The sequence below is a fragment of the Maniola jurtina genome, chromosome 9 (assembly GCF_905333055.1).
Source record: "Maniola jurtina chromosome 9, ilManJurt1.1, whole genome shotgun sequence".
NCBI classification, from domain to species: Eukaryota; Metazoa; Arthropoda; class Insecta; order Lepidoptera; family Nymphalidae; genus Maniola; species Maniola jurtina.
Genome location: NC_060037.1, coordinates 11,638,256 through 11,658,736, shown reverse-complemented (window position 1 = coordinate 11,658,736; position 20,481 = coordinate 11,638,256). Strand labels below are relative to the sequence as shown.

The following is a 20,481-nucleotide window of genomic DNA, read 5'->3' as shown; positions in this document are numbered from 1 at the left end:
TAATGTGTGTCAAAATATATTACAGCGGCGAATTCAACGACGTCCATAATATTTTATAGAATAAAATATTGTCGTTGTCCTGTTTCCCAACTTATTTCCAACTACTTGCACAGTGTTGTAACTTTTGAGTGTCGATGGAAAAAAGAAATAAATATTGGCTGTCAATTTTAGTTTTTCATGTGAAAGGAGGTGAAAGGCTTTTAGAGGAATGTTTGAAATAGTGGTTACGCTCTCGAATGTAAATTTTGATATATTTGTGTCGGCAGCGTTGTATGTTTTTATTTGGTGTCATCCGAATATTTTTGTTTGTTGAAAACTGGCTAACTTGGGTCACATTCGCAAGGCCTTGGTAGCATAATATGTAGGCAGAAGAGAAATACTACCTTTATATTTATCTGAATATGGTAGTTTTCACATGAAAAGAACCATAAGAGTGGTTATACACTCATCCGATTCGAGACCATGAAAATACGGATAAAATAAACTGGGACTGAACTCGGATATTGACTCTAATTTTAATTCTTAATACATAAGATCTTCCAAAAAATATCAATGTAGTGTGCTTATATATATAAAGAATGATTTAAATCAATTTCCAACGATTTCCAAAAAATAGACAAATAGCGTATTATCAAATAATATGTCACACACGTCATTACATTTAAACATGGCAATGATATATTACGAACTGCTCCCGCGTTGTCTAAGCGATCATGCATACGTAATTATATAATACTAGCTGACGCCCGCGACTTCGCCCGCGTGGATTTAGGTTTTTCGAAATCCCGTGGGAACTCTTTGGTTTTCCGGGATAAAAAGCAGTCTATGTGCTATTCCAGGATATTATCTATCTCCATTCTGAATTTCAGCCAAATCCGTCCAGTAGTTTTTGCGTGAAGGAGTAACAAACATACACACACACTCACACACACACACACACACACACACACACACACACACACACACACATACAAACTTTCGCCTTTATAATATTAGTGTGATTAAAGCAAATTGACCATCTAGATTGCAGATTGCAAAGTAAATAGTTTAGCGCTTTGACCTGCTAATATGTATTTAGAAATCTCAACCACGAGTGTTCGCTTTTGAGTAAACAAAACTTGTCGCTCGAGTTAATCTGTTTGTACGGGAAAGAGAGTTTCTGAAACAAGATAAAGTTTAATATTAAAATCTGGCTACTGCTCTATTAGAAAACTGTATTACTTTTCACTACTCATATTATAAATTAATGCAAAAGTGTTTTCATTTTTTAGTTTTTCTCTCATCCGTGTAGTTGCAACGGAGCAACGTTATTTTATGCATTATTTAAAGACCTATGAAAAGACATAAGCTACTTTTTATAAGCTATTTATGCGAAAAATGATGGACCAAGGACCCGTATTGGTCATAATGTTTATGTCACAGCAAATCGTGTGTGAGAGATGCAAAGAATAATGTTATAGAGGGTGATCCGAATAAAGCGATGCGGGTAAACTATGCGTGGGTTCTGTCTAGAGATCCTCAGGAAATGAACCAGAAGGCTGCGTGGAGATTGCTAGTGCTATCCGCCAACAATGTAAAAGAGTTAGGCCTCATTCGCACGAGAGTTGTTTCAACGTCCGTTAAAAAAGCGTTTCAAATAGAACAATTGCATTCCCAAGTTCACACGTCAACGCTTTTTTAACGGGCACTTTGTATGTTCAGCGCAACGCCGGGTTTTAACGCAACGTTTTTTTAAAGCTCGTGCGAATTAGGGCTTAATATAGACGTACGGTACTTAGAAATGTATATGGATAACATATTAAATCATTTTTGTTTTGTCGTTTTTTGTCCCAAATGATCCGGCGCAGTTATTCTCCTCCAGTTTCTATATTGCTGATCTCCGTGTATGGTTGCTAAAACATAGTATAATGCCACGGTTAGACCATTAAACTAGACGCCAGAGTCACAAATAGATTATAACTACGCCCTATTAAGATGCACATTGGATCGTTAGTCTGGCTGGGTTTAGTTGAGATCGCAAGGAAAATTACTCGGAATATGGAAAATGGATGATGCGTTTTATAACTGTATACACATTACTTTAATATTGTAGCGTTTTGCATAATATTTCTTTGATCAAAGTTGAAAGACCGAAAAGGGTTGGATTGAAAGTCAAAATCCAGTACCATTTATCTTAATTTTTATTGACTGTAGATGTAGGGACGAACTTGAGCACTAATATAAGCCATTTAAGATTAATTTTTCACGGTATTTGCCTATGTCAAAAATAAATTATTTCTCAGTGATTATTATTAAATAGAGGGTCTTACACGTGTCGTCCAAAACACGTAAAATCCACATCCTTTGTTAGTTTTAAGTCTAATAACTGATTTTAAATAATCAATTTAACGAGAAAAGCATGTCTAATCATTGTGAGATCACACGCCAGTATTTCACAGAAGCTCGCATACTAAGCACTTGATAAAAAGATACTGATTTGACTAGTTGTCTAACACTGGATTGTTTTGACGCCGGAATTCTCGTTGATAAGATTTAAAATCTTATGCTAACCGTACATTTCCTTTTTCTACATTGCATATAAGTCGTCAGATACTTTTTAACACGTAGTGTAATTCAGGCTTAAGAAAATACAGTTTTGCACACAGACGCCGCACCTCATTAAGTTTAAGTACGACATTATCTGCGGCCATGTAAGCTGCCACTTGCCTAAACGAGCACGCATGTCTCATTAGACTTACGTGCTCGTTTGGGCAAGCCGTCTGGCTGTCATATTATTCAACATCGTGTATAAACTGGATACCTGAGTAAATGTTATGTTACGTTTATTACTCTATCCACGGAAAGAAGTTAATATGAGGCTCTCTCTGTTACGTAATCCCGTACACATGACAGAGACAAAAACTTGGTGGGCGTTAACCAGTTTGAGGCACCAACCGATCGCAGGCACCATGTACTTTGAAAATGTTTAAAATCTTGGCTAACAATGTGTTTCATCAAGCCTCAATAGCTCAACGGTTGAGGAGCGGACTGAATTCCGAAAGGTCGGCGGTTCAAACCCTATCCGTTGCACTATTGTCGTACCTACTCCTAACACAGCTTTGCGCTTAGTTGGAGGGGAAAGGCGAATATTAGTAATGATTAGCATGGCTAATAATAATCTTTATAAAAAAACACGGCTCTTGTGATATCAAATCTCTACCAACCAGTTCGGAAAGCAGATTCTACTGACAAGAGCCGGCAAGAATCTTGAGCCAATTTTGATCGTTAATTTAACTAGGGCATTATCCATGAGCGTGTAACAGTAACGAGCACGTGCGTCTAATGTTGCATAAAACGACTGCCAGACCATTAAATTAGGCGCCGGCTAACGATAAGAGCTTATTACATACCTACCTACAACGATATCTATGCCTAGCTGCTGTAATCAATGTATAGAAGGATATTATAATTCTAAAATTCAACTTTTGAACCGACTTCAAAAAAAAGAAGAGGGTCTCAATTAGACTGTATGTTCCTTTTGTATGTTTGTTACGCGATTTCGCCGCCAAATATGAACCGGTTTTGAGTATTCTTTTTTGGTTTGGTAGTTCATACTTTAGAAGTGGTCCCATTTTAGTTTGGTGAAGATCTGTTGAGTATCTTCGGAGATGGAGAACAGAACTCCTCAATGGATAAGAGTAAATTGCTCGCGATCACTGTAATAGCTTAGTAAACAGTAGGTTTTTGACCAAGCATAGCATATTTCAATACAGTCGGGCCACTGAACATTGTGAAATAAAAAAAAACTCAAAAACAACCGATTTCAATAACCACAAACACTAAAAAGTACTCTTAAAAATGTCGCTTAAGTATAGAACTACATTGATCATTACTCTACTATACATATAAATAATATATTCGGTAATAAATCAAATTAAATTATTTTTTACTTTTTAGTGTCTGTGGTTATTGAAGTTGGTTTTTATTTATTTTTTTGAAAATTTTGTTTGAAGTAAAGAGTAGCCTAGAATTCTTTTTAATATGCATTTAAACTGTAGTACGGTAGTAATATGGTTCCGTTGGCACCCTTCGAACACGGAACCCTAAAAATTGTGGCAGAACTTCACCGAATGTTCCTGTGGTATTGTCGTAGTATTTGCGCCTCTGATAATACTGACAGCAAGGCCTGGGATTAGCCGCAACGGTGACAGCCCGCTATTTTCTTTTCCACTACTAGATAGTGTATCGCGAACACGATTCATCGTGTAAAATCCATCATGCGTCGATAGGATATAAAATATGCTCCACAATCCGTTTTTTTTTCATATAAGTAGGTATAATAAGAATTACGCTTATAAGTAGACCTGTAAGTAGGCAGGTAGGTATTTGAAAATGAAATTTTGGATGTAGAAACTAAAATACTGATTTTACTAAAATTGTAGAACATCATAATTATCTTATAACAATAGGCACAAATTCTGTTATCGAATACCTAGAATTTTAACAATAACGTTTAAGTTTGGGTAAACTGAAACATTATCCATTAATTAACGGTATTCTGATAAAACAAATCAGAGTAGTATAGAAGCAGGCGTTATTTTGCGAAAGTTCATGATATACAAGGAATTATACAAAATTTGATAATGCTATAATCCGCCAAACTAAAGAAATCTGTATGGTGCGACATGCACCGCCCGCCCTCCCACTGATAAACAAATAAGCTTTATTATTGAACTAGGTTTTGCCCACCACTCCGTTCACGTGAATTATTCTACTAGAAACTGATAATCAAATAATATTTTTCTGACTCAACGACCTTAATACTACTTATACATACAATATAGGTAAATCGAATCTTTAAAAAGAGCAACCGCCGAGTTTTTTGCTGGTTCTTCTTAGTAGGAAAGGCAATTTGTACCAGATGCAGTGGTGAATTCGACGCAACGATTCAAAAGTAAGTTCTTGTAAAGGATTAGGTACTTATTTGAATAAAAAGTATTTCTGTTCTAATCTATTCTATTATTCCCAATAGCCATATTACGTCATATACCTACATGTATGTGATATATTGATTAATCATTATTATATATAGATTTAATTCAATATCCTGACAAAACAGCCACGGCAGTCAATCTGTGCAAAATAAGTTGTTGTATACAAAAAAAAAGCTAACGTTATAGAAGTTCGCAAATGAGGTCGCTTAGTTAATTAAGATCAAGCGTGATTAAACGTTTCCAACTTGCCACATGATAGATGGCAGGGGTTCTGGTTCTTAAGGTGAACGCACACGGCCGCGAGATCTGCAAGGAGTCTCAAAAGGCGCAAGCTTTTACACGTCTGCCCAAAAAAATAGAAATGTTTTCAGGTTTAAATTATGTATGTATGTGAGTCCTTTTATTGCACCGTAACTTCTAAAAGCTGGAACGGATTTGGACGTGTGGGTTATCGTTAGAATCCTTACATTTTTCCAAGACACAGACTACAATTTTTTGAAAAAAATCAATATGGCGGCTGTACGGCGCCATTTAAAAATGTAAAAAGAATATTCCTACGATTATTTGTACATTTATGAACACATGATAGACATTACACTACATAGAGACATATGATAGGGATCGGTTAATTCTGAATCTAGGTGCCATAAGTTTGTTCTGGCAAACTATTTGCACGTCCGCGCGTCATGTATTGGAAAACTTGCAGAAATTGGCATGACAATGACAGCTGGTTTATTGCTGGTGACCACATAGCTCAAAAAAATAGCAATAGAGGTCAGCATTGACTAGTCTTCTACTTACACGATAAATACGACATAAAATATTATCTTTACATTTTGAGACCGCACTCGTCATTTTAGCGCCATGTGCCTATCACTATGCGAATGAAATCTCAAAATGTACGCGCTATACGTCTCTTGTAACTCTAACGGCTCTTGCGATCTCCGACATTCTTGCGGCTATGTGCGATCTTCATTATTGTTGCTTACTTGCGAGGGCTACCGGCATTACCAAAATTTGTTTGACGCCTTGTGGCGTATGTTATGGAACATTGACAACCCTAGTAACGTCCATTGTAATTGCCTGCACGGTTATAATCAGAAGTAGAGTGTGGTGAGTGGAGTCCGTCTCCGTAAAATCTATTGTTTTTTAATAGATAATAAGTTGACCCTAGACTAAACCTGACCTGATGGTAAGTGATAACTGATAATGCAGTCTAAGGCGGGAGCTGTCTGTAGGGGATATAACTATTACCCCTAATCAGTTTCTACAATAGGCATCATACTGGTATGCCAAATCGCTTGATGCACGTCTTTGTGGCTAAGATGCTAACAACAGCATCCCACCAGAGTACCAGAACACCAGACCAGACCAGGGACGATTTAGTAATTATAGGTGCCAAAATTGCTAAGAATCAAACCCTCTTATAAGACCATGCGTTCAAAATTGCGTCCGTAGTGTCTGCGTTACTAACCGACTTCAAAAAAGAAGGAGATTCTCAATTCGTTGGAATATTTTTATGTGTGTTCTCCGATTACTCGACGACTTAAAAAGTCCTTTTTTTTTTTGTTTGGAAGAGAATAATTTCCAGGTTGTCCCATATACATTTGGTGAAGATGTGATGAACATCTTCGAAAATAGATAATAAATAAAATCAATAAATAGATAATGGCACTCCTCTACGTATAAGAGTAAATTGCTCGCGATCAGTGTAATAGGTAAACACTAAACAGTATAGATTTTTATCCAGGTATAGAATATTTTTAATTTTTAATGTTACGTATCGAAGTCGGTTTTAATTTTTTTGTAATTTTTTTTATTATTTCCAAACAATGAATAAGTTCCTCTATTATCGTCTATTCAAACCCCATAGCGCCAATACGGTCAAAATGATTGCATTACCTCCCTACACAGTAAACACGGCAGATTAATAATGGTCTAACATTGTACTGTAATTTCAGCTAACCTAGATCTCGATATGAATGGGTAATTAAGGTTATATAAGCGTGTTATTTTTGTTTACACGGAACCAACAGTGTGTAACCAATCATTCAATCGTGAACTAATATTTCCGTTAATAGATAGCCTGGATTGGTTAGATACGAATTGTTGATAATGATTGTAATGAAATGAAATGAAAGGTTTTTTTTCTCTATTAGGTACCGTATTTATGTGACTTATGAGTTATAAACAATATTTACCACCCAAATAAGCTTTTTGACCCCATAAATATAAAACTATTCTAAACACCAAAAATAAGATTACCTGAATATTTCCTCTTTCTCTCCTCTCTTATGTATAATATCTAGGTACAACTACAGAATTTTATTAATTTAATAGAAATGGTATCTGCAAAAGTACCGAATCAATTTTACAACAAGTGTAAATAAAAAAATTATAACACCCCCGACAAGTGAAGGTTACAGTAACTAGAATAGAGCTGATAAATTTCAAACGGCTGAACCGATTTTTTTGGATTATAGCTAAAAACACTCTCGATCAAGCCACCTTTCAAACAAAAAAAAAAAAAACAAAAAAATCGGTTCATTAGTTTAGGAGCTACGATGCCACAGACAGATACACAGATACACACGTCAAACTTATAACACCCCTCTTTTTGGGTCCGGGGTTAAAAATTCATACGTAGAATGGAATAAACACTGGTACGACAGATGCGTATATGCAGTATAGGTGTAGAGGGCAGCTTAACAGAAATAAACGAGTTTACTTTTGCGGCTGCTGTTAAAAGCTGTACATGTTCACAAATCAAAAAATGTGTTTGCACGGTCGCTGTGTGCAAAACTAGTGAAAAAACTTTCAAAATGGCCCTTGAGCTTTAACTAGTGGACGCAATTCTTCAAAAAAAAATGTACAATAGTAGGTAATATTTTTATTTATTAATAAATGTCTATATATTTTTTTATATAGACACTTAGGCTGAAATCTATAGAGAGCACTTTGACTTAGCTCAGACTTAAGACACTGTTAAAAAGAGAAAGCGTTATACTGCTAGCATAAATCTGTCTCGTTTTAACTGAAACTAAGTCTAAGCAAAGTCAAAGTGCGCTCTACATATAATTTTAAATTTTAGCTTCAGCCTATTTAAGCTTAGCCATTTAAAAAGTTGAATTATATCACTTGTTTTAGTGATGAAGGAAAACACCGTGAGAAAACCTGCGTGCCCGATGCTTCATAATGTTTTCAAAGGTGTGTGAAGTCTGCCAATCCGTACTTGGTCAGCGTGGTAGATTGTAGCCATACATCTTTTCATTCTGACAGCAGACCAGCTCTGAGTAGTCGGCGATGAAGTGATCATGATATCGATATTTTGTACAGTTTTTGTAGTAAATTCTTTTATTTATTTAGATACAATTAATTGAAAGTATGCCTCTAAATAGAGATGGGATTTTCAAACAGAAAGTATAGGTGAAAACAGAAGAAACTAAATGAAAAACTGAAAACACAATTTTTTTTATACTATAGGTACCTACTTATATTCGTATCTCTATCTATAAATTAACTTGTTATCTATAATAGAAATCTTTTGTTCAACACAAAAATTTGTTTCAGAGACTTGTACAGAAAATACAAGCAGAAAACTTTGAGGAAACAAGTTAAGGAGTATTTACACTACACGAAACATGCTCTTGCTTTCTATTTTTATTTATCTTTTGGTTTATTTTTCTCCACTTGATGAATTTAATACATGCTCGACGAGCAAGTATTATAATAAATAGATTTTTTTAAATCTTGTGTCTACAAAAAGAACTATAAACGTCGATATGCTTTCTCTTGTAGTTAGATTTAGCAAGGCATATCCATACAGATACTTTCTTGATGAACAAGTGTCATGCAGCATTGAAATGCTTGACGTTGTGTCCATATTATTTCAATTGTATGAAAAAATACCTTGAATTTAATTAAATGCACTTAGAGACCTGACAACTAGGCCCCCATGCATAAACTAGAGTAAAACTTACAGGTGTAATTACGGCCTTAGAGATACAGTTTAATTTATAATAGTGTTAGAGGATGCCCGCGGCTTCGCCCGCGTGGATTACGGTTTTTTGAAATCCCGTAGGACCTCTTTGATTTTCCGGGATAAAAAGTAGCCTATGTCCTTCCCCGGGATGTATCCCATGTCTGTACCAAATTTCATCAAAATCGGTTCAGCGGTTGGGCCATGAAAGCGTAGCAGACAGACAGACAGACAGACACACTTTCGCATTTATAATATTAAGTATGGATTGGTACTGCCAGGGTCCATGTAAATACTCCTCTAACTTCGCTATGAGTTAGTAAACAAGACGTCCAAATGCGCTCGCTTAAATAATAATTTGGCTCCCGGCACGGTAGAGTACCTTTATAATAAAAGCGAGTCACTCAGCTTCGTGCTATGCAAATAGCTTCAGTCGCCCGGTCACACCTGGTCCGGTCTTATTGGAAGTTATAAGTCGTGCAAACTGGTATTGCTCTCTATCATTTGATATCTAACATGCTCGCACATCTGATGGTCCGTTCCGCATAAGCCAAATATAATAAGCATTCCGCATTAGCTAAATAACCACCGAGCAAGAAAACGCAAATCCAAATATATGAAAAATCCTGTTTTACTCACTGCCCTTAGATCTGGAAAGCTAAAATTTTCCTTAAAAAATCCTTTTATAATGTCAGCAAGGATTTTTAAATCATATAGCTAGACCTTATAGTTTGTCTCGTGCTCTTGGAAAATTAATAACGTCCCTAGTACACATAACTGAATAGAATAACCTGAAGAAATGAGAATGATGTACAGCCGATAATGATAGCGAGTTGCCTGAACAGAACACTATTATCGTATTTTCTTTACACAAAATTTTAATGAAATCACAAAGCTGTTAAACAAAATCGATGCTCTGCACTTGATAAATATCAAGCATTAATTCATCGTCAATCGAACAGTCATAAAAATTTTCAAGCAAATAACTCATCCATAAAGAATCTTGTAGATTAAATGGCACGTGCGGAAAATGAATTTTATCTCGGGCTCCAGAAAATTTATATGAAGTCGTTCCGAATGTGCTTGATTGCGGATGTGCTGATAGATGTGCGATCAGGTTTAGCCCCGTAGCTGTCTCTGTCTAAACTGTGAAACTGAAAATTCTTTATTGAATTCCAAGGTGAGATCCAAACTCCTTTCGCTCGCTGCAGTTATTCAAGTAGGAGAGTAAACTTGAATAACTGATAAAAGTTATTTCAAACTTCGGTTTCCATAAATTATGGTGTCATCGAAATAGTCTTCGATATTGAGTGCTCTTATACTGGGGACGGGACTTTAAAATGGATCTTTTACTTTTTCATTTCTTTTATTGAACGGTCCCATATATCACATTAAGTGCAAAGTGGGTCCTCAATTCGCAAGAGCTAGTAGAAAATATTAAGGAGTTGCTTAATTTAAAGTCTGAAAGTTATGGTGCTTGATGAAAGATGATTACGGTTCTTCAACGTTAGATTGAGTTCCGAGGTGGTCAATGGGTTTACGTTTTTGCATTTTAAGTGGGGCTCGGGTTGCTTCTTTGCCTATGGTAATATCAATATTTTGAATAATGCAATTGTTGCATTATTTCAACTTAATGAAGATTGTGGATCAAGGATTATACTTATAGTAGATCAAAGATCTTTATTTCCATTGGCACCTCCTCTAGCATCTTTAAAAACTTTAACCTTCAACTTAAAAGGTAGTAAGTAACACTTGCATCAGAATATATTGGCATTTTCAGTAGATTATGTAATGATTCAGCCCCAGTCTACTTTGAGTTTTGCTTATCTATTATTGGGTTTTGAGCGCCGCATGACTACCGGGAATGGTGTTTTGTTTTCCTCTCACATAAACATATCAATAGCAATGAAGCCGCCTTTGCACTTGTATAGTTTTTTCTGTATCTCGTATTATTTTTCTGTATATTTTGGTATGTGCCACAAAGATTTCTGAATAAAGTAAATAAATAAATACATCTCTTTAATTCAAAAGCATGCTCTGCTAACTATTTAGAGAACTAAGCGTGCGGAGCTTAGTTCTCTAAATATTTCGATTGCTCACTATCCCCTTCCCTACTCTATCACGAAGGCTTCGTTTGTATTAAGCACCTCTTCAAAATCGTCTACCAGCTCTAAGGGTATTGGTGTTAGGGAGTGGAATTTCACACGTTTCCACTATATTTGACCGATTTGGCTGGCCGAGGCCATAAGCTTAAGTAATGGCTTTTAGTGAGCGATTAGATAAGCATAGATAATGGACTTGGTGCATGTTTCCCGATATGTTAATAGCTAGACAGAAGACAATATTACACATAATTGAGTAGGTACATTGTTATAATTGTCTATGAATATCTAATACACAATTATACATCAAGTACTTAGATGATGCTCTCAACTTTGTCCCCGTAGGTTTAAGTTTTTTAATAATCCCTGGGAACTCTTCCTTGTAAAGTAGCCTATGTTCGTCTCCAGGATGTATGGTACCTTTCATCAAAATTGGTTAAACGGATGGGCCATGAAAAGTCAAGAGATGATAGACAGACACTTTTGCATTTATAACAGTGCATTAATTATATTATGGATTACAAGTTTTGATGGTTTGTTTGACTTCTTTGAACGACTTAAAAAAAGGAGGTTTGATAGTTTCTGCTTTCAACATTATATAACAAATTGAAGTGGTTTTTAACCCCCGACCAAAAAAGAGGGGTGTTATAAGTTTGACGTGTGTATCTGTGTATCTGTCTGTAGCATCGGAGCTCCTAAACGAATGAACCGATTTTAATTTAGTTTTTTTTTTGGTTGAAAGGTGGCTTGATCGAGAGTGTTCTTAGCTATAATTCAAGAAAATCGGTTCAGCCGTTTGAAAGTTATCAGATCTTTTCTAGTTATTACTGTAACCTTCACTTGTCGGGGGTGTTATAAATTTTTAATTTACACTTGTTTATCAAATTTTTCCATACTCACTCATGACTTTGATGTGGACTTGTCAGATCGTGGTGCGTCCATAACCCAACCAACCTTGACTTTATCGTTGCTTTAACCAGGCATGATTGTCGTCAAGCGCAAGGCATTTTGAATTTAAAAAATCAAATTAAATATATAATGGATGTGTGTATCCTAAACCTCACGGCCGTCGGAATTTAATTACAAAATGCAACATTTGGAATGGAGGAACTTTGCTAATTATTGCGAAATAAGCCACTCTGGTAGCTCCACGATCACCGTTCTAGTTAAGAACCATTCGGAATGTCGGCTTTAACTTTCTGTAATTTAGGCAACATTGTTTCTTTTACAGTTACTTCACGTGCTTTAAACTCCATTATTAAGCTATAGTTACTTCTACTTAGTATTTTTATGAAGTTCGCTTATTATCGTAAAATAAGGTAATCGTAGTTTCGCGAACAGTGGCCTTATTTTCGAATTTCTTTTGAATATTTTGTTAAAGAATATTTAAGCGAAAAATAGGTGTTGGTACGACAATGTCTATGGAGGACTTACGACGTAATACAACTCTTAGATAAAAGGAAATTTTTATAAGATACGTTCAGTTACTTTTTGAACACTTCTTGCGTCTTGCGTCTTAGCTTGTGTCTTGCGGTTTCTAGCTATTCGCTTGAGATTGCTCGTGTACCTAAAGAAGGTAGACGGCCGGTTGTTTGGTGAGAGGCTTCGGCCGTGGCTAGTTACCACGAGCTAAACCCTACGAGCGGAACGCTAAATCTAAATATTTGTTCGTTTCCTCCCTAACGTTAAGGTTGTCTGGCAGAGATCGCTATTTAGCGATAAGACCGCCTTTTTGTACCTACATTTTTAAGCTTTCTTTTTTTGTAATCTGTCATTTGTGTTTTGTGGTTCAATAATGTGTATACATACACATACATACATACTACAATTTCCGGTTTACAAACTTCTTAACTTCTAACGTCCGCACATACGAACTTTCCGTGTATTTTACGATACAGTTGAAATTTAATTAAAAGTGCAATATTTCGATCGGTTGAACTTCGCTCATTAGTGTACACGAGCCAACGTTGGTCGCGATCGTTGCCCTACTTAGGGCGCCATTGGGAATTTTGCTAACTGAAACTTTAATTTTGTCACTATTTCAACCCCCGACCCAAAAAGAGGGGTATTATAAGTTTGACGTGTGTATCTGTCTGTGGCATCGTAGCTCCTAAACTAATGAACCGATTTTAATTTAGTTTTTTTTTTTTGAAAGGTGGCTTGATCGAGTGTTCTTAGCTATAATCCAAGAAAATCGGTTCAGCCGTTTGAAAGTTATCAGCTCTTTTCTAGTTATTGTAACCTTCACTTGTCGGGGGTGTTATAAATTATTAATTTACACTTGTTAGTACTAGTTTTCGTCATCATTGGGGTATAGATAGTATATCTTGTAAGTTTTCAAGTACTTAAAATTATTATCATGCAGTTAAACAGCTCTAAAACCTAAAACCCGACTATTACCCGCGAACTGCCGATAGATAGCGACAGATATAGTAAAATTGTTTTTCTGTCGCTTGGTGTATTTTAACATAGTACTATATTCGTATTTATGAATTCAGAAATTTTCCTCTTTCATTTAAAATCCCACTCAATACAATAGCAAAAAAAATTTTTGGAGACCCCCACTTTTATGGATGTAGAATCCGTCTGGTCAATTTTTTCCATGTTATCCGAACCATATAACGAAATTAATGATAAAAAGATGTGGCTACTTTTTGTGCCGGAAAATCAAACGAGACCCTATGAATTTTTATAAACCTAAATCTTCGCGACGAAGGAATTAATGTGCATCATCTAGTAAAAGTTTTTTTCTTGTAAAAAATATCAGAACTCAACGTATGCATACGTCGTAAAAAGGCTTAGTTATGTTAGACATCACATAATATTCTATGTTATAGCTCGAACCATAAACGTCTAGAGGAATGTTGTGTGGCTACGCGTCTAGCAACAATGTATCACCCCGTAGCCACCTCGTAGCACATTGCTACAAAGTGACTTATGCATGCTCTACTATGATTCCACTGCCACCAATTTATCTATACTAATACTAATACTAATATACTAATAATATTATAAAGAGGAAACCTTTGTATTTTTGTATTTTTGTATGTTTGTATTGAATAGGCTCAAAAACTACTGGACCGATTTCAAAATTTCTTTTACCATTACTTAGAGGGATTCTTCCGAATCCGTATAGGCTATATTTTATCCCGGAAAATAGATAGGATTTTTCGTGGTAGTGAAAATTGTGGAGTAAGGCGTCGAAAAAACTGCCGTACGTTAACGATTCTCGCGAACGCTGCCTAATGGTTAGAGATGTATGGTTGATTTCTATAGAAAAGTTGTAGAACTCAATAATGCCTAAAAACCTAAATTTACGCGGACGAAGTCGCGGGCATCAGCTAGTGATTCAATAAAATATGTCCTTACCATTCGCGACACGTTTTACACATCGAATCTCACTTTAAAAATATAAATGCGTATTTTTTTTATTAAAATCACTTTTTTGTTATTTCAATTCTGATGTTTTGTCAACAAGATGCGCGTTCCAATTCTATTTTTATTTTTTTAATGTTACATATCGGCATCATACGTAATATATGCTGCAGATATGTAACAAGTAGGTCAATCTCGTTACAGGAGCGACTCGAGGGGAGCAACGCATATGATTTTAATTTCAAGAAATAAAAAATGTGTTTGATGAAAAGGAAGTTCCGTTGTAGTGTTAACAGACGAACGTACAAGTGCCGTGTTTCACAAGGGTCCAGTTGAGAAGACTATAAACTCTATAACAATGGAATATGGTTGAACTCTCGCTCCCGTTTCAACCGAACTGTGCTTCCGGAAAATGATCGCGCGCAGTGAAACAAAACCCTAGCAAAGAATCGCGAAAAACGAAACAATCAACTAGAAATTAATAAAGAAAATAGTTGTATATAAATTATATAGTTACTAATCGTTGTCCTTTACAATACTCTCTTAGTTGTAATATTTCGAATTTTTTAATAATCATCGAAGCGGTTGTCGTATTTTTTGTGATATAAATAAAAATAATATTTGTTAGTCGAATAAAGTTATTATTAATGTATTGAAAAGTTTATCGTAAGTGGCAAAACTCGGTTGTGATGTGTATAGTGTGTAAGGAGTAAGTAATATTTGGGGTTTTTAAGGGGTTGGTTCTGGGTTGGGTCTGGGTTGGGGTCTGTGTTGGTGGGTGTGGTATGCAGCGCGGATGCTCCGCGCGGTGATGTTGGGTACGGTGCGTTGTCACGTGGTGTTTGGCACAGGCGCAGCCCGGCGCCGGTAAGATGCGAGAGAGGCGCCGCGCGCAGCACCGCACCGCCGCTCTGTTGACCGCCTGCCTCTTCTTCCTGTCTCAAGCCGACGCTGCTGGTAAGTCCCGACTAGTTTTAGTCTGGTTATGGCTCTCATTTGTTTCTTTGAAACTAAAATCTGCAGCGTTTACACTATCGCGAGTTATATTCATCTATTATATTTTGATTTATACCAGAAAGTTGTAACAATATAGAGAAAAAGAAAGAAAAGTGGACAAGGAAGCACTTATCTTTATAAGAGATCTCTACCAGTGACCCTTGGCAGTGCGAGCGGTTGTAAAGGGAGTAGAATAGATACAAAAATGACTGGTATTTGTAAAGAGAAAAGATTAGTTTGGTTGTTTGTAATAGATAAACTCAGAAACTACTGAATCAATTTTTCTAATTCTTTCACCATTAGAAAGCTACTTTTTTCAGAAGTAACACGTATGCTATAATAAGGTATGTGTATAGTGTATATGTAAGTAAATCAGACAATCTTATAAAAGTTTTGATAGTAGAGACATAAAACTCACAGAAACTGGAAGATTCTTTATTCAAATCAACTTTTACAAGTATTTTTGAATCATCAAGTATAATGTACAACTGTTTCGGAATGCTCATTGGCAAGAAATGCGGCATACAAAGTACTAATTATAATTAGTTGATGTAATACAAACTAAGTAAAAAAAATACGCTACTGAAACCTTGCTGAAATCTAATTAAGTAAAGATAGAAAACAATACCCAAAAGAACAGTTTATGAAGGTTAAACTTTAAGTAAAAAGTTACACGAGTGTTCAAACTAATAAAATGACATTTAAATATTTTTTTAATAAATAAGACTTATTTTAATGATAAACAAATTTTAGCATTAATTTCGTATTCAAAATGCGGACTCACGAAATTCTAGAAACGAATGGGAGCCAGACCAACTAGCATGCTATTATTAAGTTGTTATTTAAGTACTTTTGGAATGTAAAGAACGAACTGACGATCCACCGGCACGGAAGTGTACCACAGTTTAACAAACTTACAGTTTGGAAACTGCTAAGTTAAACAGGAGTCTACCGTCACCATAACTAAGCATTTAAATAACACGTTTCAGTCTGCCTGTAAAATTCAGTGCACAAAAGCGAGTTTTGTAGGACGCGATCAGTATCTAAGCCCTAATTCGCACGAGCGTTAAAAAAGCGTTGCGATAGAACCCGGCGTTGCGCTGAAAATACAAAGTCCGCGTTAAAAAAGCGTTGACTTGGATTCGTTCTATTTGAACGCTTTTTTAACGGACGTTAAAAAAGCTCTCGTGTGAATAAGGCCTGAAGGCCCTTGTAACTATAACTTTTCAACACATCGTGTCATTTAGTATGGAAGAAAAAAGTAAAGACAACATTTTCATCCCTTTTCTGTCTGTACTACCTAAATGACAAAACGAACAGTTTCAGATTGAATCACAGAGCCTCTCATTTATACTCGTATGTAATTTGTAACTTAGAATTTGACAGTTCAGATTTGTCAAATTTGACGTCAAATGTATTTGCGAGTAGCTACAACGTCATAAAGTATCAGGGTCCAGAGGTATAAAGACATTCTGTTTTCCCAAACTGTATGATGTTTAAACTAAGACTTTCGTAAAGTCTAAATAATTACTTACATTCAGCACAAAATAGGTATTTCATGGCATTATGGTAGGCCATACTGTTATTATTTTACAATTCTCAAGGGAAAAGACACTTGTAACTATTTTACGTAGTAATTATGATTAGATTGATACGAAAAGAAATTTCCTAAGTAATGATAATTACTACTGAAAGTTATATTTTCTAATTAGTGGTTAGTGGTGTGTACAATTTGTCTCAATTTAAAGTAAATTAGCATTTTTTTTGTTAATTTCAACATAGGACTAAATCTATTAGTATAACCTTCTTACAATAGTTTTCAAAAATTAATTGGAAGTATTCCATCACCCCAAAAACACGTCAATACAACACGACTGTTATTTTATGGTGGCAATAAAAAGTTAAGTTTTATAGACCAAGAGTCCACTTCCCACATTAATGTGGGACCACACCGAGCCAGTGCGGCGGACCATGGACTAAACCCGTCTTATTCTGATTGGAGACTCATGCTCAGTAGTGCTGGCAATGGGTTGATCATGATGATGAGTCCTGGTTGGCAGTGGCATCCAAATCCTACATGTTGACTAGCTAGATCTACAAGGAACCAAAAGCTTAATTCCTTCCTTCCTTCTTTCCTTCCTTCCTTCCTTGTATGTCATGGACTTCCGCAAAATAACGCCTGCTTCTATACTTCATTTGAATAGATCTGTATGATTTCACGCATGGTAATTGGAAGTACTACCTGGTAGAATTATTATTTCCTACATCCATGAGTTCACGTATCCCTAGCCTAATATACGAGTATATATAGACAAATGTCGATTCAGGATCTAAGCCAAGAGTTGCCTCACTCTAGTTCACTCTGCTATGGCCTTAACCTAATTACATAAAATGTCAATTACAAGAACGTTTAATGAAAAAACTGCCATAAAGCAAAACATTATGGTAATAAATTCAACCGCTTTTATGAACGTCAGGACTAAAAATATTGTGTACATACCTTTAATGAGAAATATCAAAAAGCTGCTTTGGTTGTGCGTACCTTAGAAGCTTATTAATAAATGTCGTTATTGTTTCTAAAGCTAGGAACAAAGTGTATACTTTGTTCGGAAAATTTTAGCTATCCACACTTCTCTCTATCTGGTATCTATGTAGAGGTCTGTCTGTCCGTCCGTCCGTCTGTCCGTCCGCCGTGTCTGTCAAAAAAACCTATAGGGTACTTCCCGTTGACCTAGAATCATGAAAGGCAGGTAGGTAGGTCTTATAGCACAAGTAAATACTTCCGAAAACCGTGAATTTGGAGTTACATCATTGAAAAAAATTAAAATGTGTTTTAAATTTTCAAAGTAAGATAACTATACCAAGTGGGGTATCACATGAAAGGGCTTTACCTGTACATTCTAAAACAATATTTTTTTTTATGCATAATAGTTTTTGATTTATCGTGCAAAATGTCGGAAAAAAACCCGAGTACGGAACCCTTGGTGTACGAGTCTGACTCGCACTTGGCCGGTTTTTTTCTCGCTCTCCCAAAAAGGACAATCGTATTGCAATTCTTTGATGTCTTTTTACGCAGAGTAGATGCCTTCATACATTATGTACTGCTATGATATAAAAGCTTAATTTGCTATAATCCGCCAAACCATCCATGGTTTGGCGGATTATAGAAAATTAAGCTTTTATATCATCCTTGTATATCATGGACTTTCGCAAAATAACGCCTGCTTCTATAATACATTATGTACTGTTATAACGCCTGCTATACACTCACTACAGCCTGGGAATATTGCAAAATAATAATGTGCATAGTGCATAGTCTCGCGTTGTTCCCCGTGTAGTGTTGGTTTTGATGACAAACAGACTGCGAACTAAATTCCATTGTGACTGTAAAGGGGCAATGCCACGCAGGGATCACGCGTGAGTCGCGAACAGAATTCCGCCCGCGATCCGCCCTGAGTGTGGAGAAGCTGTGAATAGCTCCGGATTCGTGATTATAGTGGGTATCTAGCTTTAATCAACATTCCGAATCAGTGGTAAATTAGTTTGACGATTCAAAAGCACTTGTAAAAGCATTTGAACAAAAATCTATTCTATCACACTTCACACTAATATTATAAAGGCGAATGTTTGTGTGTATGTGTGTGTGTATGTTTGTTACTTCTTTACGCAAAAACCACTGGACGGATTTGGCTGAAATTCGAAATGGAGATAGATAATATCCTGGATTAGCACATAGGCTACTTTTTATCCCGGAAAACCAAAGAGTTCCCACGGGATTTCGAAAAACCTAAATCCACGCGGACGAACTCGCGGGTGTCAGCTAGTTCTATTCTAAAAGGAGAGAAATTCACCCAATTGAAATGAGAGAACTAAATTTGAAATAGGCACCTTTGTTACTTTACTGGTAATCTTCAAAGCGGTTCCAGCTAGCACAATAATCAACTCTCTATGTTTTCGTAATAAGGGCGTTGATATTTTGATTGGTTCCACGTTGAATCCGCCTGAGTAAAATTAACATAATGCCCTTTTACTAAAGTAATTGTGCTTATAGCGAGGGTGCCTCCACACGCGTTCGTATTGCCATTGTTTGATTTATTTCTATCAAAAAATTTGAGACCCTAACTTCCGTCAGATCGATTTTTTCGTATAAAGTATAGCCTATGTCACCCGGGCCATTACAAAGAATCGATTGACACCTCATTCAGCAAAATCGGCCCAGTAGTTTAGGTGCTACGGTCCAGATTCTGTGTGTTCCACACAGAATCTGGATACAAACATACATACATACATACATAGACTGCTAAAATCATAACCCTTCCTTTCGGCTTTGCCGTAGTTGGGTAAAAAAGAGCGCTATTTCGGTCTACACATACATGACTCACGTTCAGCGCAGGATACTTTCGGGTGTGTTTTTGATCGTAAACGTTCGTTGGAGTTCAATAAGCCAAACGACTTTCAGATGCCCAGTATGTTCCCACTTTTCAAATAAAAAGAAAGAAAGAAGGCTTAAAAAGAAAAATTATATTAGTGAAAACAACGCCACAGACATATTATCTATATTATCTAGCGTATTCGTTTAACCAGTGTTTGTAAATCTAGATAGATACCTACTGCGTTCTTATTCAACCCATCGCTTGCCCTTTGCCGATTACTGAGCACATGATTTTGGACATAGTCCACCATGCTCCAAATGCGGATTGTCAAACTTCAGACAGAACCGGGACTCCCTAATAAACATACCCGATCATTTGTGTACGCATCCTTAAAAAGCGTATAAAGGATTAAATAGTGGTCCCATACGTACACGTCTCGTATTCAGTCATTAGCATAGGGAAGGGTATATTAACATAAAACTCGTACCAAAAATCGCATCCGTGTCTCGAGTGTAACGGGGGTCTGTATTACCCCGTCGTGGTACCCTTACCCCGCATAATTATGCTCCCACTGCTTTATGAAAATGAGATGTTAAAATGGCTTCACGCGCCCAAATTAAATGTTGAGGTCTGATTACGAACGGACCAGATAAAAGTAAATAATGGTAGGCAGCTCGTATTGC

General features: G+C 36.2%; 1 protein-coding gene across 6 annotated transcripts in view; it reads left to right on the top strand.

Moving 5' to 3' along the window:
- The window catches only part of LOC123868383 (tyrosine-protein phosphatase Lar), a 586,441-nt gene that overhangs the window by 292,512 nt on the left and 273,448 nt on the right, over nucleotides 1–20,481 (top strand). For all 6 annotated transcript variants that reach the window (XM_045910880.1, XM_045910879.1, XM_045910878.1 and 3 more), the window contains exon 3: nucleotides 15,281–15,386. In XM_045910880.1, the coding sequence (XP_045766836.1) occupies nucleotides 15,281–15,386 (106 nt within the window). The remainder of the gene's footprint in view (nucleotides 1–15,280; nucleotides 15,387–20,481) is intronic.